Source organism: Formica exsecta, unplaced genomic scaffold (genome assembly GCF_003651465.1).
Source record: "Formica exsecta isolate Colony F162 unplaced genomic scaffold, ASM365146v1 scaffold1056, whole genome shotgun sequence".
In the NCBI taxonomy this organism is placed as follows: Eukaryota; Metazoa; Arthropoda; class Insecta; order Hymenoptera; family Formicidae; genus Formica; species Formica exsecta.
The window spans coordinates 162,969-181,822 of record NW_021848396.1 but is presented as its reverse complement, the minus strand read 5'-3'; the positions used below and the strand labels follow the sequence as shown (position 1 = coordinate 181,822).

General features: G+C 28.0%; 3 protein-coding genes across 4 annotated transcripts in view; 1 reads left to right on the top strand and 2 right to left on the bottom strand.

The window, feature by feature from the left end:
- Nucleotides 1-964, bottom strand: part of LOC115234030 (DNA excision repair protein ERCC-6-like) — a gene marked incomplete at its 5' end in the record, with an annotated part of 7,178 nt that extends 6,214 nt beyond the window's left edge. Inside the window, 2 exons of the mRNA XM_029804735.1 lie at nucleotides 439-686; nucleotides 887-964. Coding sequence (XP_029660595.1) covers nucleotides 439-686; nucleotides 887-964 — 326 coding nt within the window. The remainder of the gene's footprint in view (nucleotides 1-438; nucleotides 687-886) is intronic.
- A 6,814-nt stretch (nucleotides 965-7,778) lies between these two features.
- LOC115233926 (protein Cep78 homolog) lies at nucleotides 7,779-13,095 on the bottom strand. Its single transcript, XM_029804578.1, has 5 exons — nucleotides 12,853-13,095; nucleotides 9,404-9,748; nucleotides 9,046-9,233; nucleotides 8,550-8,942; nucleotides 7,779-8,465 (listed from the first exon to the last, which is right to left on the bottom strand). The coding sequence occupies exons 2-5, from the start codon at nucleotides 9,672-9,674 to the stop codon at nucleotides 7,992-7,994; spliced, it is 1,326 nt and encodes a 441-aa protein (XP_029660438.1). The 5' UTR covers nucleotides 9,675-9,748; nucleotides 12,853-13,095; the 3' UTR covers nucleotides 7,779-7,991.
- Nucleotides 13,096-13,524: 429 nt separating this feature from the next.
- Nucleotides 13,525-18,854, top strand: part of LOC115233892 (high affinity cAMP-specific and IBMX-insensitive 3',5'-cyclic phosphodiesterase 8) — an 18,681-nt gene continuing 13,351 nt past the window's right edge. Inside the window, exons 1-4 of one of the 2 annotated variants that reach the window (XM_029804528.1) lie at nucleotides 13,525-13,666; nucleotides 13,828-14,008; nucleotides 16,269-16,364; nucleotides 18,509-18,603. In XM_029804528.1, coding sequence (XP_029660388.1) covers nucleotides 13,906-14,008; nucleotides 16,269-16,364; nucleotides 18,509-18,603 — 294 coding nt within the window. In that variant the 5' untranslated portion in view covers nucleotides 13,525-13,666; nucleotides 13,828-13,905. Of the gene's footprint in view, nucleotides 13,667-13,827; nucleotides 14,009-16,268; nucleotides 16,365-17,570; nucleotides 17,970-18,508; nucleotides 18,604-18,854 lie in introns of those variants that run through there. The other variant, XM_029804541.1, reaches the window with a different exon arrangement.

Here is an 18,854-nt window from a genome sequence, read left to right as displayed (position 1 = left end):
AAAAGGGTTATTAAACTTTGAAGGTTTAAAGTTTAATTCAATTTGAAATGTTATTATTTTAATTAAAATGGTAATTTCAAACTAAATTTCCAATATATATATTAATAATTAGAAGGGGAACCAAAAAGTTTATGGGACCCTCTCTAGCATTTTAGTCTCCCCAAATTAATAAAACTAAATTTTATAAAAGGATTATTAAACTTTGAAGGTTTAAAGTTTAATTCAATTTGAAATATTATTATTTTAATTAAAATGGTAATTTTAAACTAAATTTCAAAATATATATTAAAAATTAGAAGGGGAACCAAAAAGTTTATTGGACCTTTTTTAGCTTTTTAGTCCCCCCTAATTAATAATTAATATTAACTTAATTATTATATTGATATAAATTTTATTTAAAATACCATCACTAAAAATAAATATTACTTGACATTATACCTTTCTTTTTGCTCTAAAATTGATCGCTTAGATACTGCTTCAAACGGAGTAATCTCTCCAGTTTCAACCTGCTTTTGCAATTTCGCCTTCTGATCCTCTTTATCATCAATTTCTCCATCTTCCTTGGCATTCAGTTCTATATTATTCTCTTGTATTTCACCAACCTGCTGATTGTTTGACCTTGTAGCGCGTTTAATATGTTCCGATACTTCTTGCAAAATACTGTCTTCTGTTTTAATAGACACTAACTGCAAATATTAATAATATTGTTTTACAAAAAATAAAAAAAATCTACATATTTTATTATTTTCCCAGACTATGTGTGTGTGTGTGTTGTACCAAAATAATTGATACCAGCAATCTTTATATTTTTCATATATCATCTTTTTTTTTGACATACAAATATAATTTTTAGCACTACAAATCAAGTTCAGTATTATTTAATTACCTCCTGTAAATTATCGGGAAGCACATCATCTAGTATATTTTTCATCATGTTATTATCAATGTTCCATGCAGTATCACGGATAAATTTTAATTAGATACAAATTTAAAAATTAGATAAAAAAATTTATTCCTTATCTAAGTAAAAATTATTCGAATTATATCATATTTGATGTCATTTTAATCGTGTCTCTGCCATAATGCGGAATAATATAATACTTCATAGGTATTGCATATGATTTATACACCTATATATGCAATAAATACCACGAAATCATACATTTTGGTAGACATTCATTTCATGTCGGATATAAATCACACATTGAAATCATATAAATCGATCGATTATTCATGAAAATTATCATTCCATATAATCAGAGAGAAGCCTGAGAAGGGCCACGCCGCCGCGAAAGACGCTTTTTCTAGCTAATGCAGTAGCGCTAACTGGATCCATTTTAGAACCAGTGGAATTACATGGCCAAATTCACTTTACGATGCCATGGTAAAACGATCGGTTGGTGCGTGTCCGTGCTAAATTCATAATTGTGAATCAAAAATACGGAGAAATGTTATAAATTTATTAATGTTTTATTAGTTGCGCGTAATATTTTGTCATTTTAGTATATACTACGGCCAGCGATAATAAAAGTTATTATTGAAGTAATAAAAGTTTTAATTTTTATTACATAAGATTTTTGAATATTATAGATAAATTATTCGATCGAGAAATTATTTGCTATTATAATATAATTAATATTTAATTAATATTTATAAATAATATGTAATTATATATATCGCGACGATAGATCTCGAATCGCATATTTCGTAATTTATTCATTTAATTGAATAAGAATTAAAGTAATAGGAAACCAAATTATATAAATTATCGCGATCTTCACGGACAATAATTATTTCTTTAATAATACATAGAGTCAAATATATTTTATTCACGATGCTATATCATTTGACTTTTCGACGATTTAGATATAATTTGGATTAAAAACGTGCTGTAAAACGATCGAATCGGATAATTAACGTAACGATAAGCTCCGTGATACATTAATCGTTTAATAAATAATTTATCCATAATTTTAAATACTTATATAATTTAATATTTCGCATATACAGGGTGCGGAATTTATAAACATTCTGAGAGGAGGAAGAGGCCTAGGAGAGGTATCCTGCACCAGCGGAGCAACCTAAGGGTGAGTATTATTATAAATCCCGTATATGCGTTAATTCGGTTCATTTATTTGAATACTTTAAACAAGAGAGATTCGCACAAAGAGAGAAACTCTTATATAAATCTCTTATATAAAAGTTTCCATTTAAAAAAAATAATTTTCTTTTTTAGACCTTATAAAAATATTCCATATTTATATACCTGCTTATTATTACACGCATAGGATATAAAATTCGGTGCGTACAATAATAATTTCTTGAAATATTAATTATTTTAAGTGTTGCTATAATTTGGATTTTATATTTGTATGTTGCAGACAACGTAGCCTCAAGATCAACAACTCCGCTGTTGCGCATCAGTGCCGGTGAGTGACAAACTTTCATTTAATTTTAAGATAACGGATTTCTAGAGATTGTAGATGTAGATCGTAGCTTGTAGATTATAGATGGATCCGTTATCTTAAAATGGATGGACTAGAATAAATTAGATCATAACTTTTGACATCCTTTTAAAAAGAAATTTGCATTTGCATATTACAAAAGCAAACTAAAACATAAATAAAGAAATATAGAAAAACTTTCAAGTCTTTATCAAATTATTCTTTATCATTCTGTGTGATCAATTATTTATCAATTATTTATTTAATAAAGAACGTGTCACTAATTTTATTATTATGTATTATATAATAATTTATTCTTATAACGCACGTTGATTTTATTTTAATATTTTGTAGTCCATCCATCTATATGTAGTGTAGCATATCAGAAAACTTTGTTTTGACTGATATAAATTTAAGTAATCGATCCATCAAATCATGTATAACGTTTAAAGAAATAAGTAAATAATAGTATAAAGTAAAAGTATAATGAAAAATATATAAAAGTAAATGTTTACTTAATTCTATTTTATTATAAATTGTATTATAAGAGTAATATTATATATTACAAAAATTTTAATCAATCACAATTTTTAATTAATGATTTGACATTGTATATCAGTTAAAGCAAAGTTATATTGAAACAACGTACAACAAACGGTCCTAACGTATTACGACCGTCAAGCGTAAAATTACGCTCATGCACCGGCGATAATAATTGCCGGCAACGGAAGGAATTTCTCTCCTTCATTGCCCTCTGATAGAGGTCAAAGCTACATCTCTGGCTAGATGTAGCCAGAATGAATATGGCCAGGATCAACGAAAGGTAGGTCCAACTGGCCCAACGGAAGCAATATAATATTAGGGCGCGCGAGTAGGACACGCGAGTAGGACACGCGAATAGAGTACGAGAGTAGGACGCGCGAGTAGGACAAATTTTTCCCCCAAATTTCGATAATCGCGGATTCCCGCTGGTTTAGCCAGCAAAGTAGGGGTTAGGATTATTAGGATCAATTAAAATTAAAAATTAAAAGTAAAAATTATGAATTTTTCTACAATATAAATTAAAAATTAAAATTAATTATAACACATTTTTTTACAAATATGTACGCATGCTACATTTTTTTTTAATAAATCAAAAATTGCATTTATATTTATTATGTATAACATAAAATTTAATATACATGTGTTACATTTTATTTTATAGATTAAAATTTATATATATATTTGTTATATTGGTATGTCAATTTATATAATATTAAACTTTTAGATGTAAATGCTATCAATATCAAATTATCTGCATTATTGGGTATATCGGATATATCTATTTGATACTGATAGCTTCATTAATTGTAAATTCTACTGTAATTATAATTGTACATTAATTAATTGTAATTATAATTGTTATAATTTAATTTATATATAATTATATATTATAATTGTATTAATAATATTATAATTTTTTTGTAAATTACACGAAAATTTACCGAAAGAACATATATGGCAATATAATAGAAATTCTAAATTAATATATTTGTTAAATATTAGTTTTTCTATATTATTTATTTTAAAAATATTTATAAGCTTAAGAGCTTGTATTTTTATATCAAAGAATCGTTGATAAATTTGGGAAATTTTATTTCAAGTTTTATAAGTATCATGAATATCGCTAATTCTTCTAATGTTTAATAAAAAGTTGTTGAATAAAAATGTGAAGACTCAATGTTAAGCCAACGATTAAATGTTAGCTTTTTGTTCACGAAATTTGATGACTGTCTTGGACATTGCAGAATCGCGAATAAATTATTCCGGATTTTATGATTTGATTTTGATTTGATTGATATTTACGAATTTTGTATCGCAATTAAATATTTGTCAAATAAATTAATAAATTACGCGAAAACACCGCGTTCTTTCCACGTTCTTGGACGCGATCGCTGTCTTAGCTAAGGGGCCTTATCGCTGTCCCTCTCGTCAGGTGAACGTTAGTAATGTTGCGTGGTTCGTACCGGCGAGGAGTCGAAACAATCTTCATCGTGTAGGATTATTTCTTGTCGGTTCGTGTAAGATCCATCCGCAAAGTCTAGTTCGGTGTTCTGTTGAAAATTGGGAATGTTCGTTGCAGGATTGGAATTAAACCCAGGTTTTCCTAGCGATTTCTGAAAGCAATGGTTTCGGTAGTAATTCAACGACGATTGCCACACGCCTTTTCGAAGTCAAATCAGGAAACTAATTTAAACAGTATATTTGAAGGGAAGATATATATTTTTCTTCCTCTTTGTAAAAACTGTTCTTCTATCATTATTAATATTAGTATTATTATTGTCTTAATGCTAAAACAACCTAATAGTAGATTGAACATGGATATAGCTATTGTGTATAAATTTCTATTTTTCAAGTAATTTCAAATTGTAATCAGCTTGCCTGTTGATATTTTTGATACAAAAATTATGGTTACAAACGAATATATTTTATTAATTAATTTTTAATTAATATAATTTTTTTTAAGAAAGTATTTCTAGGTACTGAGGATATTAACATTAGTTTTTGGTTTCTTTTAAGAAATCATTTGCAGATATACCCCGCCATTCTAGGTGCGCCCTGGATAGTTTTTAGATATACCATTCTATATATATAATAAAATACATGCGCAAATTAACATACCATTTCATAAAACTTTTATACTTTTTTTGAATATTATGTTAAAAAATATTATATATGAATGTAACGTAAAATGTGCGTCTACTTTAAAACTTCGAGACAAATCGAATGGGTACCCCGATATCAGTGAAATATTGGCAAATTAATGTATTTAAATGCTATAAAAAAAGATTAATTATAACTTAAAATTAATTATGCTTGATATTATTTTGATTTATTTTATATGCAAAGTATTCAAATTAATTTTTTTTTTAATTTTGCTGTTATTGGGTTTGATTTGTTTCGAACAATTGGTACCCAAGAATTATTTGTACTCGCACATTTAACACAAGCTACGATAAAAATGCATGTATTTCATTATCCACAAATATAGTTGTTTGTAACCACATTTCCATAAAATTTGCTATATCAGCATATCCATTTATTTTTCAATAAAGAGATATATTTCTTAATAATGGAAGAACACATTTCCTCGCGTGAATATCAATCTCGTGAATTGAAGATGAACAATGGTAACTGTCGTTGATTCGTTACCGAAATTATTGCTATTGGGAGTAGTCCGGAAGATCTGGTATTCGTTCCCTCCTATAGCGGGGTCCCTGATATTCAACGGAACACTTAACTTTTCTTTGCGGATTGATCTTATGCGTGGTCCGATGAGAAGCAAGAATTTGACCGTTCTCCACTTTTAGGATTGTTCTTGTCTTTGTCGGATATTAACCGGCGTATGGGTTCCTGATATTCAACGGATCACTTAACTTTTCTTTGCGAATTGATCTTGCGGGATCCGACGTAGAAGTAAGAAGTTGATCGTTCTCCATTTTTAGGATTGTTCTTGTCTTTGTCGGATATTAACCGGCGTATTATCTGGCGGAGGGACTTTGATCTGGTCAAATTGTTGGGCCAGTTATCCTCCACTGAACGCGGCGATAACACAGTTTTTTTATAACGGTATCTTAAGATTTATAAGATTTTATCCAGTTTAGTCAATCCTTCGCGAAACGGTACATATCTTATTCTCATTCGCGAGATTCGCGATAAAATCACGTATTTGAAAATAAATCGGGCATTAAGTTTTATATTCAAAAGTGTCCTATATTGCAGACGCAATTATAAAAAGCGCTCCAAATGTTCGTCGAAACATTTTCGTTTAAAACTATAGTAATTATATCGTCCCTTCGATTGTTTCAAAAATTATATATACGTCGGAATCGATTATTACGGCTATCGTTGATTTATTTATTCGTCGCGTTTTTTTCGCAAATTTTAAATCGCGGTTTATTTTGTGATTTAATCGTTGATTTAAATCGAAGCTTTGTCTATCTTTTTTCGGATATTTTCTTTGAAAGTCTACGCAAAATGCATTAGTAGTCAATTGAAAAACGATCGATAACTTTATTAACGATTCTTTTGATCGTAATTGTTTGCATTATATAAAATTTAAAAAGCACGTTGATCATTAATCATAAATATTGCATTAAGGATGTACTTTATATTATTAATATTATTGATATATTATATATATTTATATTAATCAGATTCTCTCAAAACGTATATTTGGTCGAACATATATTCATGGCAAAATATAGTTACCGGTAGGGTCACCCATGCCGGACAGGTCGAAGGGGAAAAGTCAGACTAAGAAAGATACCGTAATTATTATATATTTATTATACTAATATTTTTAAATAAAATGGAAGCAAAAGAGACAGTAATCGAGAGAATAGAGAGAAAAAGAAGCTCCAAAATATTTTCATACCCTCCTCGGGGCTTACAGAAATAACTTGATACATAGTACGACATATAAAAAATCGATTTCTGAGAAACACAGAAGTCTATTCTACTATAATTTTTCTATAGTTTTGGTCTATAATTTTGTAATCTTTTATTTTTTGAAGAGATTTAATCATTAGCAGCATTAATTAATTCTTTCATGTTTATATAATCGCCCGGTAATAGGTATACTGTTAGGTATACTGTTTCGTATGACATTTTCGCAAAATATTGGTTGCAATATTGCATCAACCGGCCGTTGATAACGTTATCATTCTTCAATTATTTCCGGATACATCGAGCTCAGTTGATCGCGACGATTTCTACGCGATATATTGATAAGAATGATGAACTCATATTTATTGAGCACGGAAACAGATGTCGTTATCTACATATATTTTAGCCTATATTCTTCATATATAAATTATTTTTTTATGCGCGTATTCGTATATATTAAAAGATATAGAGAAAATACATAAATATATATGTACTGTAGGTATAAGATAATAATATAAAACTTTTTTGGAATACTTTTAAATTTTCTTTTAATATCTATTTTAGCTTATATTCTTTATATATAAAATAATTTGCTTTATATATATTTACATACAATAATCAGATGTAGAAAAAAGAAGCATAGATAAAGTAGATATGAATATAAAACTTTTCAGAATACTTAAAAATTTTCTTTTTTTTTTTAAATAAAAATAGTTATATTTTCATTTCTAAAATATTCATTTGTTATGTTCATTTGTAAAAAATATATTAGTTCTTAAAGTATTAATTATATAAACAGATATTTATTTGCTCCCTAATTTTTTTCAATATATTAAAATTAGCATGTAATTTTCTAATCGTAATCTTAAATATAATAAATATTACAAGATAAACACACACAGGAGGCATAACTACAAATATTTATTTATATATAGTTTCTACTGTATATTTATATCAGTCCAATATTAAACAATTAAACAACATATACAAATTGTATAATTAACATGATTGTACAAAATAAACATGATTTCTAAAACTATTTTTTTTTTATTATTTAAAGAAATGCGGTCTTTATAATGTAGCGTGAAAGACGAACAATTCTCTTCTGAACAGCTGGCTTTAATTATAATGAACAATATTTTGATTTTGATTTTCACCAGCTCTTTCTTCAGGATGTTTTTCGTCCATCTTTATTACTTTTCCCTGCATAGATATTTTCAATTCATTGAATGCATTTTGTAGATTTGCGTAAACTTGCTTCTCATAACACATATTTGAATAAATAGAATTTTGCATAGCAATTTTATTCTTAAGATTTCTGAGTTGGGGTTGGATTTTATGGTACGCTTCTTCGAAACTTAAACGACGATCTTTTTCCTTTATTAGAAGGTCAGTTTTATTTTCTAAGATTCTTATTAAATTCTGATTGCGCTCGATCATAAAAGACAGACGTTTTTTTAATTTATCTGCATTGACCCATCTGACATGACTTCTTTTTATTATATTTTGCAATTTGCATTTTCTATAATTTTTTCTTCTCGCCTTTTGTGCGTGTATTTGTAAAATACTACGTTGAATTCTCGATTGGGGATGCTGAAACAGAAAAAGAATACATATATATTATACAATCTTTTTAACCATTAAATCATTGAAATGCGTTTCTCATTTTTAACTCACATTCTGATTTTCGGAAAATCTATTTTCTTTCGATGTACATTGAAACACATCAGTTTTTGAAGTCAAATGTTGTATAGAAACATGCTCACAGCTTAACAATTTTTTTTTCATTGATATTTTTTCCCTTTTGCTTCTCCTCTTCTTCAGGATTTTGCGCATATTTTGCAATATATCGATAGACACTTCATTATCTCTGAGATCAACGTGTATAAGCACAGTGTTTGTTTGCAAGAGCTTTAATACAATTGCTCCTCCGTGTTGAGTAATACCGCAATATCGCAAACATAATGTTTTCAACCAGATATCGTTCTTCAGCATACGTGTCAATTGCCGCAAACCAATGTCGCCAAATTTATAATTTTTATCGAGTATCAGTACTCGTAGTCCTTCCGCCTAAAGTACAAATGTAATGTAAATTATTTATTATAAAACATTAAATAATATATCCGTAAAAACATCATTTCAATAAAGGTATTCTTTTTCTTTTCATACATACCACCGTTGTACGAACATTTTCTCGAGACAATGTTACTTCCTTCCTTATATTTTGCAATAAATCCGCTTTCCTTTTTTTTAAGAACAGTGACAAGTACGTAGCACTTCTATTAGTGAGACAACATGACGATAAATCCAGAGTATGGAGATTTGAATTATGTTGCAAATTGTCTAACAATATGTAGCATCCTGTAGAATAAAATAGAAACGTTGTAAATACATTGCTGTATTTATGCTTTTCTTTTTAATTAGTTAAGGTTTTATAAAAATATTTGAAAATTATTATATTTGAAATACATAAATTTAACTTATTTAATGTGTATTGGCTATTTGAAAATAAATTATTTACAATGACTAACCTGTATCACCTATTCGACATCTGGCCAACGACAAGCTTCGCAGATTTCGATTATTTGCCAAGCCATCACTGAGGATCCTTAAATAATTGGCTGCCAAAGGGATGCCATCCAGTGCGAGGCTGGTGATCATCAATGAATTTCTCAGACAGACAGCGACAGAATGGACGAAGCACCGTAGTAGAAAATTTGTATAGAAAACCGGCTGTTGTCGATCCCTTCGCGCGTATTTCCTGAACGTGCGAAAATGCCAATCCATTTGCCATTTTGCCATTTGTAAATTTACGTATCATCGTTTATTGGCATTATTTTTAACTTTCCTTTGATCGCCTCTGTTGCGTATATCACCTGAAAACTTAAACTTACTAGGAGTAGTATCGGAAAAAAAATTTAATAGTATTTTTTTATTATACTTTTTAAATGTTTATATATTTTATACATAACATTAATTTGAAAACAATATTAAAATTGTTTGATATAAAATGTAACTTTTAATTTTCTTTAATTAAATTTTATAAAAATTTTACATTGCGCTCTAGAGAGTATATTAAACTATTTTGCAAAAAAGATATATATTTAAAAAACTACATATTATATTTATTTATTTTTTTAGTCATTATAATTTTATTTTACATTTTTCAGAAAAAAGCAACAAGTTTTTTTACACTCAAAAATTAAATTTAGGTTTAAAAAATCGTAAAAGTTCAGATACAGATTTTTTATAATACTATATTTATCGCAAATTAAATTTTATATCAAAATGATTTGAATATTATTTGAACAGATCAAACAAAAAAAGCATATTCTAAGATATATTTCTTTACTTGCATATTTGAAAGCACAATTTTAATCAATCAAAATCTGCTAGTTAAAATAAATTTTCTACGTTTTCTCTTAGAAAACTTCTGATACAATTTTAATATTTTTGCGATTTACCATAATTTCATGAATTTCTCTTCTGTGTTTACTTTTTCTTTAATCCTTTTGTAATGACATCGACTATACACACAAATTTTGGATAGGCTTTGATCTTGCATTATACCGTTTAACAGCGGCGACCAATCTTCCAAACTTACATGTTCGACGCAAAATCGCAAACAGTTTTTTTGCAGATATATTTGTATTGGTAAAGGTATTACATTTTTCTCGCGACATAGTACCTTAATCGAATATCACACGTCTCGTCAAAAAAATAAAAAATTGCAACGTTAAATAAAAGTAATTAAGTGAAATGATTTATTAATTTCTATTTTACTCATTTGACGAGTTTATATACATATATTTCTTATTTTATTTTATATAATATTATTTCACTATCAAAATTTTGTAAGATTTTATTATCAAGATATATCTTCTTATAATTATAATTCATTATAAATAAATTCTTTGATAATAATTATAGATAAGATTAAAATAATTAAATTGTAAAATAGATATTACATATTCGAACAAACTTTTAATAATAACGAACCTTGTATGTCTGTTCAAATAGCTTACTAGAATCTTTTTCTTTACAATTTTGCATAATGTCATTTATAATTTTGCTTGATCACAAATTTTATGTGCTTTAATATCCTATAATTTTTGTCGGGAGATATATGTTCAGGAAAATACGGAAATGTCAGGTCACACGTTCTGAATGCATTAAGAGATCGATATAGTAGTATCGAACATTTGAATACTGTTGACAAAAAGATATTTCAAATTTCATTTCATATAAAATATATATTATAATATATATTAATATGTATGTCTATATACACAGGGTGTCCCAGAGTTAGCACACCACTTGCTAATGACAGATTCTTGCAATCATTTGAAGACGATTTTTTCTCAGCGAAAATATTAAGGCATTAATAATTTTTGAGTTTCGAGAAAGAAGAGTTTTACACAAATTAAACTTTGTAGAGTTAAAAAATTAACAAAATTACATTCTTCAGTTAATTACAGGTGAAGTTTACATTAATAAAAAATTTTAATTTAAGGCTTAGCTACAAAGATATATAATAGCAAAAAATAAAAACTCAATTATTCTTATAAATGCACTTGGGAATTTCAAGCTGCATAACCGAAAGAATACATTAACGTACAGATCGTATTAAAAATAACAGATAAGAAGAAAAATATAGATATACAAACTTACGATAAGCTCTTGCGCAAAGATAATTTACGTCACGGAAATTCTAAAACAGCCCTAAATAGTTGCCTTATAAAACGGCGCAGTATTAAGCGATTAAATTTACAGTGATAATTCCCTGGTCTCTCGTATTTGCTACTCGCAAATTCTACCTATGCTCCTTCCCCCCCTATTGTTGAATGTATCAAATGATCAAACACACGTGTATCTACCGTATATTAATCTCTTTATTTAATACTCAATATTACTGAAATATATACATATCTCTCTTGTTAATCAGTAAATTAAAATTGATGATGAAAGACATTTGAAAAGACTTTGAAGGAATGAGATACGCAGATTGCGAAGATATCTGCTCGTCCTCGGGAAATCGCACGATTTAGTCAGTGAGTGTGAGGCTATTGTGCTGTCTACGTCTGCGTTTGTCTTCATTAAAATCTCGTGCACACCTCGAAGCGCCGTGTCGCCTAACAATGAACGCTCGCAATTCAAACTGTTCGTGAGTTAGTGAAATCGCCGTCATTGTTCACCGTGATTCTTATGTGATGTTGCAAAAGTTCTCGTCGAAAAATTTTCGCTTTTATTTTATCATCTTCACGCTAGCCGCCAAATTATTTCATCCAAATACTAGCGCGTCTGGCTAATTGTTCCGTATATACTTATCTCTATTTCGTAAAGTGTAAAGTGCAAAAAAATGACTTTTAAAAGAAAGAATTCTTGCGTAGTGCAACATTGCAAAATTAATTTTGTCAAACGTAGTCATCGCCTTTTTCAGTGCAAAGATATATTTGAATGATTCTATGATCAAGAAACGCCGATAGACGCGTTCAGTAAATGTATGTATGTACGTATAATACCGTGTCTGGCTTATTATTATACTATTTTTTTATCATTGAAAAAAATTAACAGCTTTACTCTTTTCTATCAAAGTATCTCGAGATATTTTTATTTATCAAATAATGATTTATTTTTTTTTAACCCTTCTTTTTATAAAATTTCTCAACGATTTAATCTCTTCTATTTTATCTTTTTATTGTAATATGATAGAAATGTGTAATTATACATAAAAATTTATTAAATTAATGTAATATGCTAAACAGGGCTTACCGTATTAATATATTAATGGAAAAATAATATTGCAAATATTTAGTAATCAAATTCATTATCTTGTTTATGATATATATTTTAAATCTATTATTAGATTTATAGCCAAAAAACGAAATTAAATTTTTTCATTTATATAAAGGACAATAGCATATAAAAATTTCAAAATATTATAAATAGATAAAATCTTTTATTTTTTAAAGATATTCACCTTTGAGCTTGTTGTGTCTGCTCTTCTTTAATTTTAAACTTTTATGTTTAAATGCCTGTATCTGGATGTAGAAACTGTATGCTTGCATTACTACGAAAACAGTACCTCCGATAATTATGCATACACAGCACTATTTGCCTGCTTCGTGCCCACACATCGCGTAATCGGACGAATTACATGAACGGCTATCTCGCTCAGAACGTCCTCCAATTGCGCACGTTGTGGATCGTGACACTGCCAAGTGATACAGCTATTTGAGATGCGCCGCGAAACTTTTGAATTACGTGTAAACACTTTCGGTAGAGAAGATAAGATAAAACAAGCTAGAAAAATCGTGTGTGTGTGCACTCCGAGACGCATGACCCCGTACGTACAAATTACTCTGCTTCGATCTTGATGCGCATTCAATGACAAATTAATTGTCAACGATTGCAGAGTTTCCGCGATTTTCACAAGCGTTATCGCGTTTTATCTGAGTCTTTAACGACTGCGCTTTGTGCCGACATTCGGTTAATCGACTTGTAAATGAAACTCTAGTGATTGAAAAAATTCCTGTTGACTGGATGTAAAATTTATTGGCACGTGTTTCTCTCATTTAAAATTGTGACTCTAATAAATCAATTTAACAAATTGTTCCAAAGTAATTCAAAAGCAGCTTTATTAGAACAATCTTCTATATGCACTTTAATTAATATAAAATACCTTGCTTGATCAATGTTTGGGTTATGCAAAATCAGTGCGCAGAGGATTGTTTCCTTTGGTCTCAAGATAAGCGAATTGATATGGTATAAGCATAAGCATGCATCTTTGCTTGGTAAGTACAGGTTCTACTTAATGAGTTTTTATAATTTTTTATTTCTTTTAAATCTTATTTTTCTAAATTTTATGCAAGAAAAAAGATTCTTTTCTCTCAATTTTATTGTAATAAAAAGTAACCTAACAATACTTGTCGCTACTGTCATCAATGCTCTTCAGAATCTGGCCGGATACTTTTCGAAGTTTCCGATAATGCGAAAAAGGAGGTATTCGGCGAAGTGAGAACTCTTTTTAAAGATGGGATGCAAGTTTAGTATACTGGAGTGCATTAGAGGCAAAGTTTGTAAAGCCGAGCAGGAGAAGAGCATATCGGAAACTAGGAGTTCTTTAGTTACAAGCGGTAGGTTGTTTTTTTTCTTCCTTCTTTCCTTTTTTAATTTATTTTTCTTTTTACTATATCTTATATATACATACACATCTATATATACATTTTTTAAAGAAAGAATTTATATTATTATTTCCAAAGCTTAGGCTTGGAAGTTAGAATCTAAAGCAAAATATGTAGATAATATAAAATTGAAAAGATGTTTTTATATAACAATGCAAAACAATTTATAATTTATATCTTTATATTAAAATTAGAATCTCTCGATTAATTCTAATAATTAATTCTACGCTGCATTTATGCAATCATAAATTTAGAATTCTTTTTGTTATATAAAATGTTATATTTTTTATGGGATTACTATTTAATAATTTGATAATGTTTTACTATTACTTTATTTCATCGATTATACACATTAATTCATCAATGATCTGATTCATGATCAATCAATGAATGGCATCATAAAGACTGTGTATAAACCACGTACGCCATCTCTAGTTACACATTTTTTATGAGAAGCTTAAATGCCTTCTTTTTCTGGCTGCATAATGTAATAAAGTTTGCATATATTTAGCTCCTGGCCACACGTGATAGACGACTGGAGAATGTCAAACATCAAAGCATAGCAATCTTCTTTCGAAGGTCGAATTCTGCGCAATTACGTTCTTGTTCGGTGTTTGCTCGCTGATCGCTTTAAAGATGTAGAAAGCAACCCGTCAAGAATTCATTTTTTAAATGACTATTTCTACCTTTCTCTTCATTGTGTGAATTTAATCTATATTTACATATATATATATATATATATATATATATATATATATATATATATATATATATATATATATATATATATATATATATATATATATATATATATATATATATATATATATATATATATATATATATATATATATATATATATATATTTGCTACATCAATTGAAACACAACCTTTGCTGTATCAGTTGAAGCACCAAGATATGTATAAAATACAGGGAAAAAAGAAAATTTAATATTTTATTTTAATATTATATTATTATTTTCAAATATTTTTATATAAATATTTTTATATAAAATTGCAACTGCCATGAAAAAATAATTATTTATTAATTTAAAAATATAATTTGCAATAAAAAATATATAATCATCTTCATTATATATATAATATTATTATTTATTAATAATAATTAGTGTATATCCACAATTATTGTTTTAATATTAACTATTGAGCAAATTATATGATCAAACATTACGTCATATGTCAAAAATGTTATTCCATAGTCAAAAAAACTGTCGTTTCAATATTTTTTTATCAAACGAGATTGTGTTGTTTAAATCTTATTTCTTCCCTTGGCTTCTAATCATAATATCAGTTGATATTAATAAAGTTAAACGATCACAGAGATTAGAGTATTACCGCACGTCCGTGTATCTTTTATGAAGGAGAGAGGAAGGGCGGAGAGGTAGACCTCAGGTAACAGTCATTCTCCTTGACCTAGTCTACAACTGACCACACTGTACGTGTATCGGTTGAGGTCATCGTTCGAGACGTGAATTAATCAGATGTATGAATCCAGATAGCAACGCGATATGTTTCTAATTTTTCGATTTAGGAGTCTGAACGGCGCAATGTCGAGTCGGAGTCGTGTAATATTCCATTCTCAATCGGCTCTAGAATAAAATTAAAGGATCGGCTTTTTTACGTGGAATAATTTTTGTAATTCTATTTCTAATTCTTTTATTTCTAATTCTATTTTTAATCCGCATTTATATCAATAATTCTTAGATCTATTGCGAGAGCTACTTATATCATTATTAAACTTTTATTATTTTTACTTTTACTTTTTACCATTAATCACTTTTATCGTTAGATATTTAATAAGAAATATTTATGTATTACAACCATCATCTTTTTCCAGATAGTAATCCTTGTGCAAAAAAAATGAGTTTTATTACACATTAAGTTGCTATATAACCAATGTCATGAGCTATTGTGTTCTGCAAAGATTATGTAAACAGGCTTTTTATATGTATATTCGTTTCTCTTTATGTGACCATCGTTGTAACGCAGCTTACAGATAAATATTTTACAGATATTCACAAATTCAGATATAGTTGATTAAATGTTAAATTTTTATCAAATTTATTATGTAAATGCAGGTTAGGTACACTTCATCGATTATCGATTCTTTAGATAGTTTATCAAATGTTTTAAGATATTAGTTGCTCTAGTTTGCTAGTGACAAGTATTTATATGTAGATATTATTTACAGATGCTACAGAGACCGACAGAGATGAAGAAAGTCCATATCTCGCGTTCGACAACCGCCCTTTTGTCGCCGAAGAGGACGATCATAAAGTAGCAAAACGTTAGTTACAATTAATTATTATATAAATATTATTTAATACCACATATATATAGCCGAAAAATATAATACTCTCTCATGACGAAAGTGGCATTTACATTTTACGTAATAAAGATCGTGATCGGTTTTTTCAATATTTTATCTCGATTTTATTAATATTAATATTTATCCGCACGCACGTATCTTCCCTTTCAATTAACTAATTGAATTAATTTTATTAATATATTTGTTTGATATGTTAAATATTGAATGATATAAACTACTTCATTAATATCGACATCTACGATATTTTTGCATTCATATAAGCAAGTACAAGTTTTTTGGATTTTTATCTTATCAGATTTAAGATTATTAAAGTATTTAAATCAAATGCCTATGGTACAGTATAATAATTTTCATTCTAACCGAAATAATTATAATATAGTTATTATCCTAGATAATTAATACTCTGTATATAACTATTTAATATCTTTTTCTCTTTCAAGTTTAATAATCTATCGTGTTAATATTCTGTATATATTTTTATTAATCATTATACACATATGTATATATATAGTAGATATTGATATTTATTCTTTTTCTTGCAAATAATATTTTATTGCCAATTTATTTTAACATACAATTCCATTTTTTTTAAACTTAATGTTTGGCGTAATACGTTAGTTTTGTGCCTGTGTAACATGTTTAAATGCATCTACAATATCTCTGGTCTCCCCGACGACGCTATCGCGTCGCTCCTCCGGGGCCAGTCACTCTCGAATAGAATTTTAACTTGGTCGATTCGGTACTCTCGGTCAGTCGCTCTCTTTGGGCCGCAAATGATACATCGTTCGACGTTGACGTGTACATATATCGATCTCGCGATTTCAACAGCCGCAAACTGTCGAAAGAAATCGTATTTCAGTGTCATTAACTGTGAAATTTTATGAATTGATTTTTTAAAGTGCACATGTTGTGAGCGAAATATATTATTTTTAAATGTGATGCCAAAAGAAAAATCAAATATTTGAAGAATAAAAACTGCATTTTGACTAAATTGAAATAAATGCATTATTAAACTTATAAATAGAATCGCAAAATAATTTATGAATACGATATTAATTTGTAAAAAGTTATTCGTAATAATATTAATACTATATTTTTAATTTACATTATGCAAAAAGATTAATATATTATGTTTGCATGATTAATAATATAAAATGTATAATAAAAATGTTTTGTAATATATTTATTGAGATTTAAAATAATTAAAGTTTATTATAAACATAAAAATGAAATAAAACTTATTTGAACAGTGTGAAAAGATTTTAGTGATTTTTTAGAAGAGTAATTTTATATAATAAAATTTTTTTTTAAATGTGTAAACAATGATAAATAATAACATAACGCTATCAAATGTGACGAGAATAAATACGAAGAAATACAATTTCATATAATATGAAATTACGTAACTCTATGTAACTCAATTCCAGTGTCATTAACTGTGAAATCTCAATGATTGCAAGGCTGAAAACGTAATTCATATGGCATCGCCGCCGAATAAGTATTTTTTTCCAAGCGAGAACGAAAACAGCTTGGAAGATGAATTATTTCCTATTCAATTCTTCGGTGCGTTAAAAAATATTTAATTTTAAGCCCGACTTTGATCCTATTAAATACACGTGCGCTCATAAAATCTATAATAATTTTGTTTTATGATATACGTCATCTTATCAATAGAATGTATTTTTCTTTAAAATAATCGAAGCAACAATTAATCCACTTTACCAATTAGATTCAATTGACTTTTAATTGCAATTAATGATACTATGACCCATAAACCCCATAGGATATGCGTATTGAATAGACAGTTGCATCCCTAACGAGCTTCGTCACTATAATTACTAATGCATTGACAACTGAATGTTAATTGATAGATTGAGAGCGCAATTAAAAAAAAAAGTTCAATATATTCAAACAGAATGTCGCTTCCAGAGTTACACGAAACTAAGCGTGGCTCTAAAGTTGATAGACCTCCAATTACAAAGCTATGGTCACGCTTAGCGACTACCTGTTGCTCAGAATTTTTGATTATTCATAAAACATCCCTCCAAGCATCAGAGCGTAATTATAATTGAAGTTATAAATATTTAATGGGGTTGTTTCAGATAAGACGGATGTGCTTGACATTGTGGATAAAAAGTACGAAAAAACACTTTTCGAAGACATCACGCATGATGAGAATGGCGATTACTTGACTATTGTAAGTCACAACATTATCATTTATTGTAGTAAATATAAATTATTTTATTTTATATATAATATATATATATATATATATCTTTTTTATACTTCAAAGAAACTAACAAGCAACTTATCTTTAATGTTTTTCATTTATCTTTCTGCCCATTATTTATATATTAACAATATGCAAAAATTTTGTTTTTTCTGTAAAATAAATCTTTAAGTTATAATATTATTAATAAATTATAGTACATATTAAAGAATAGAGAT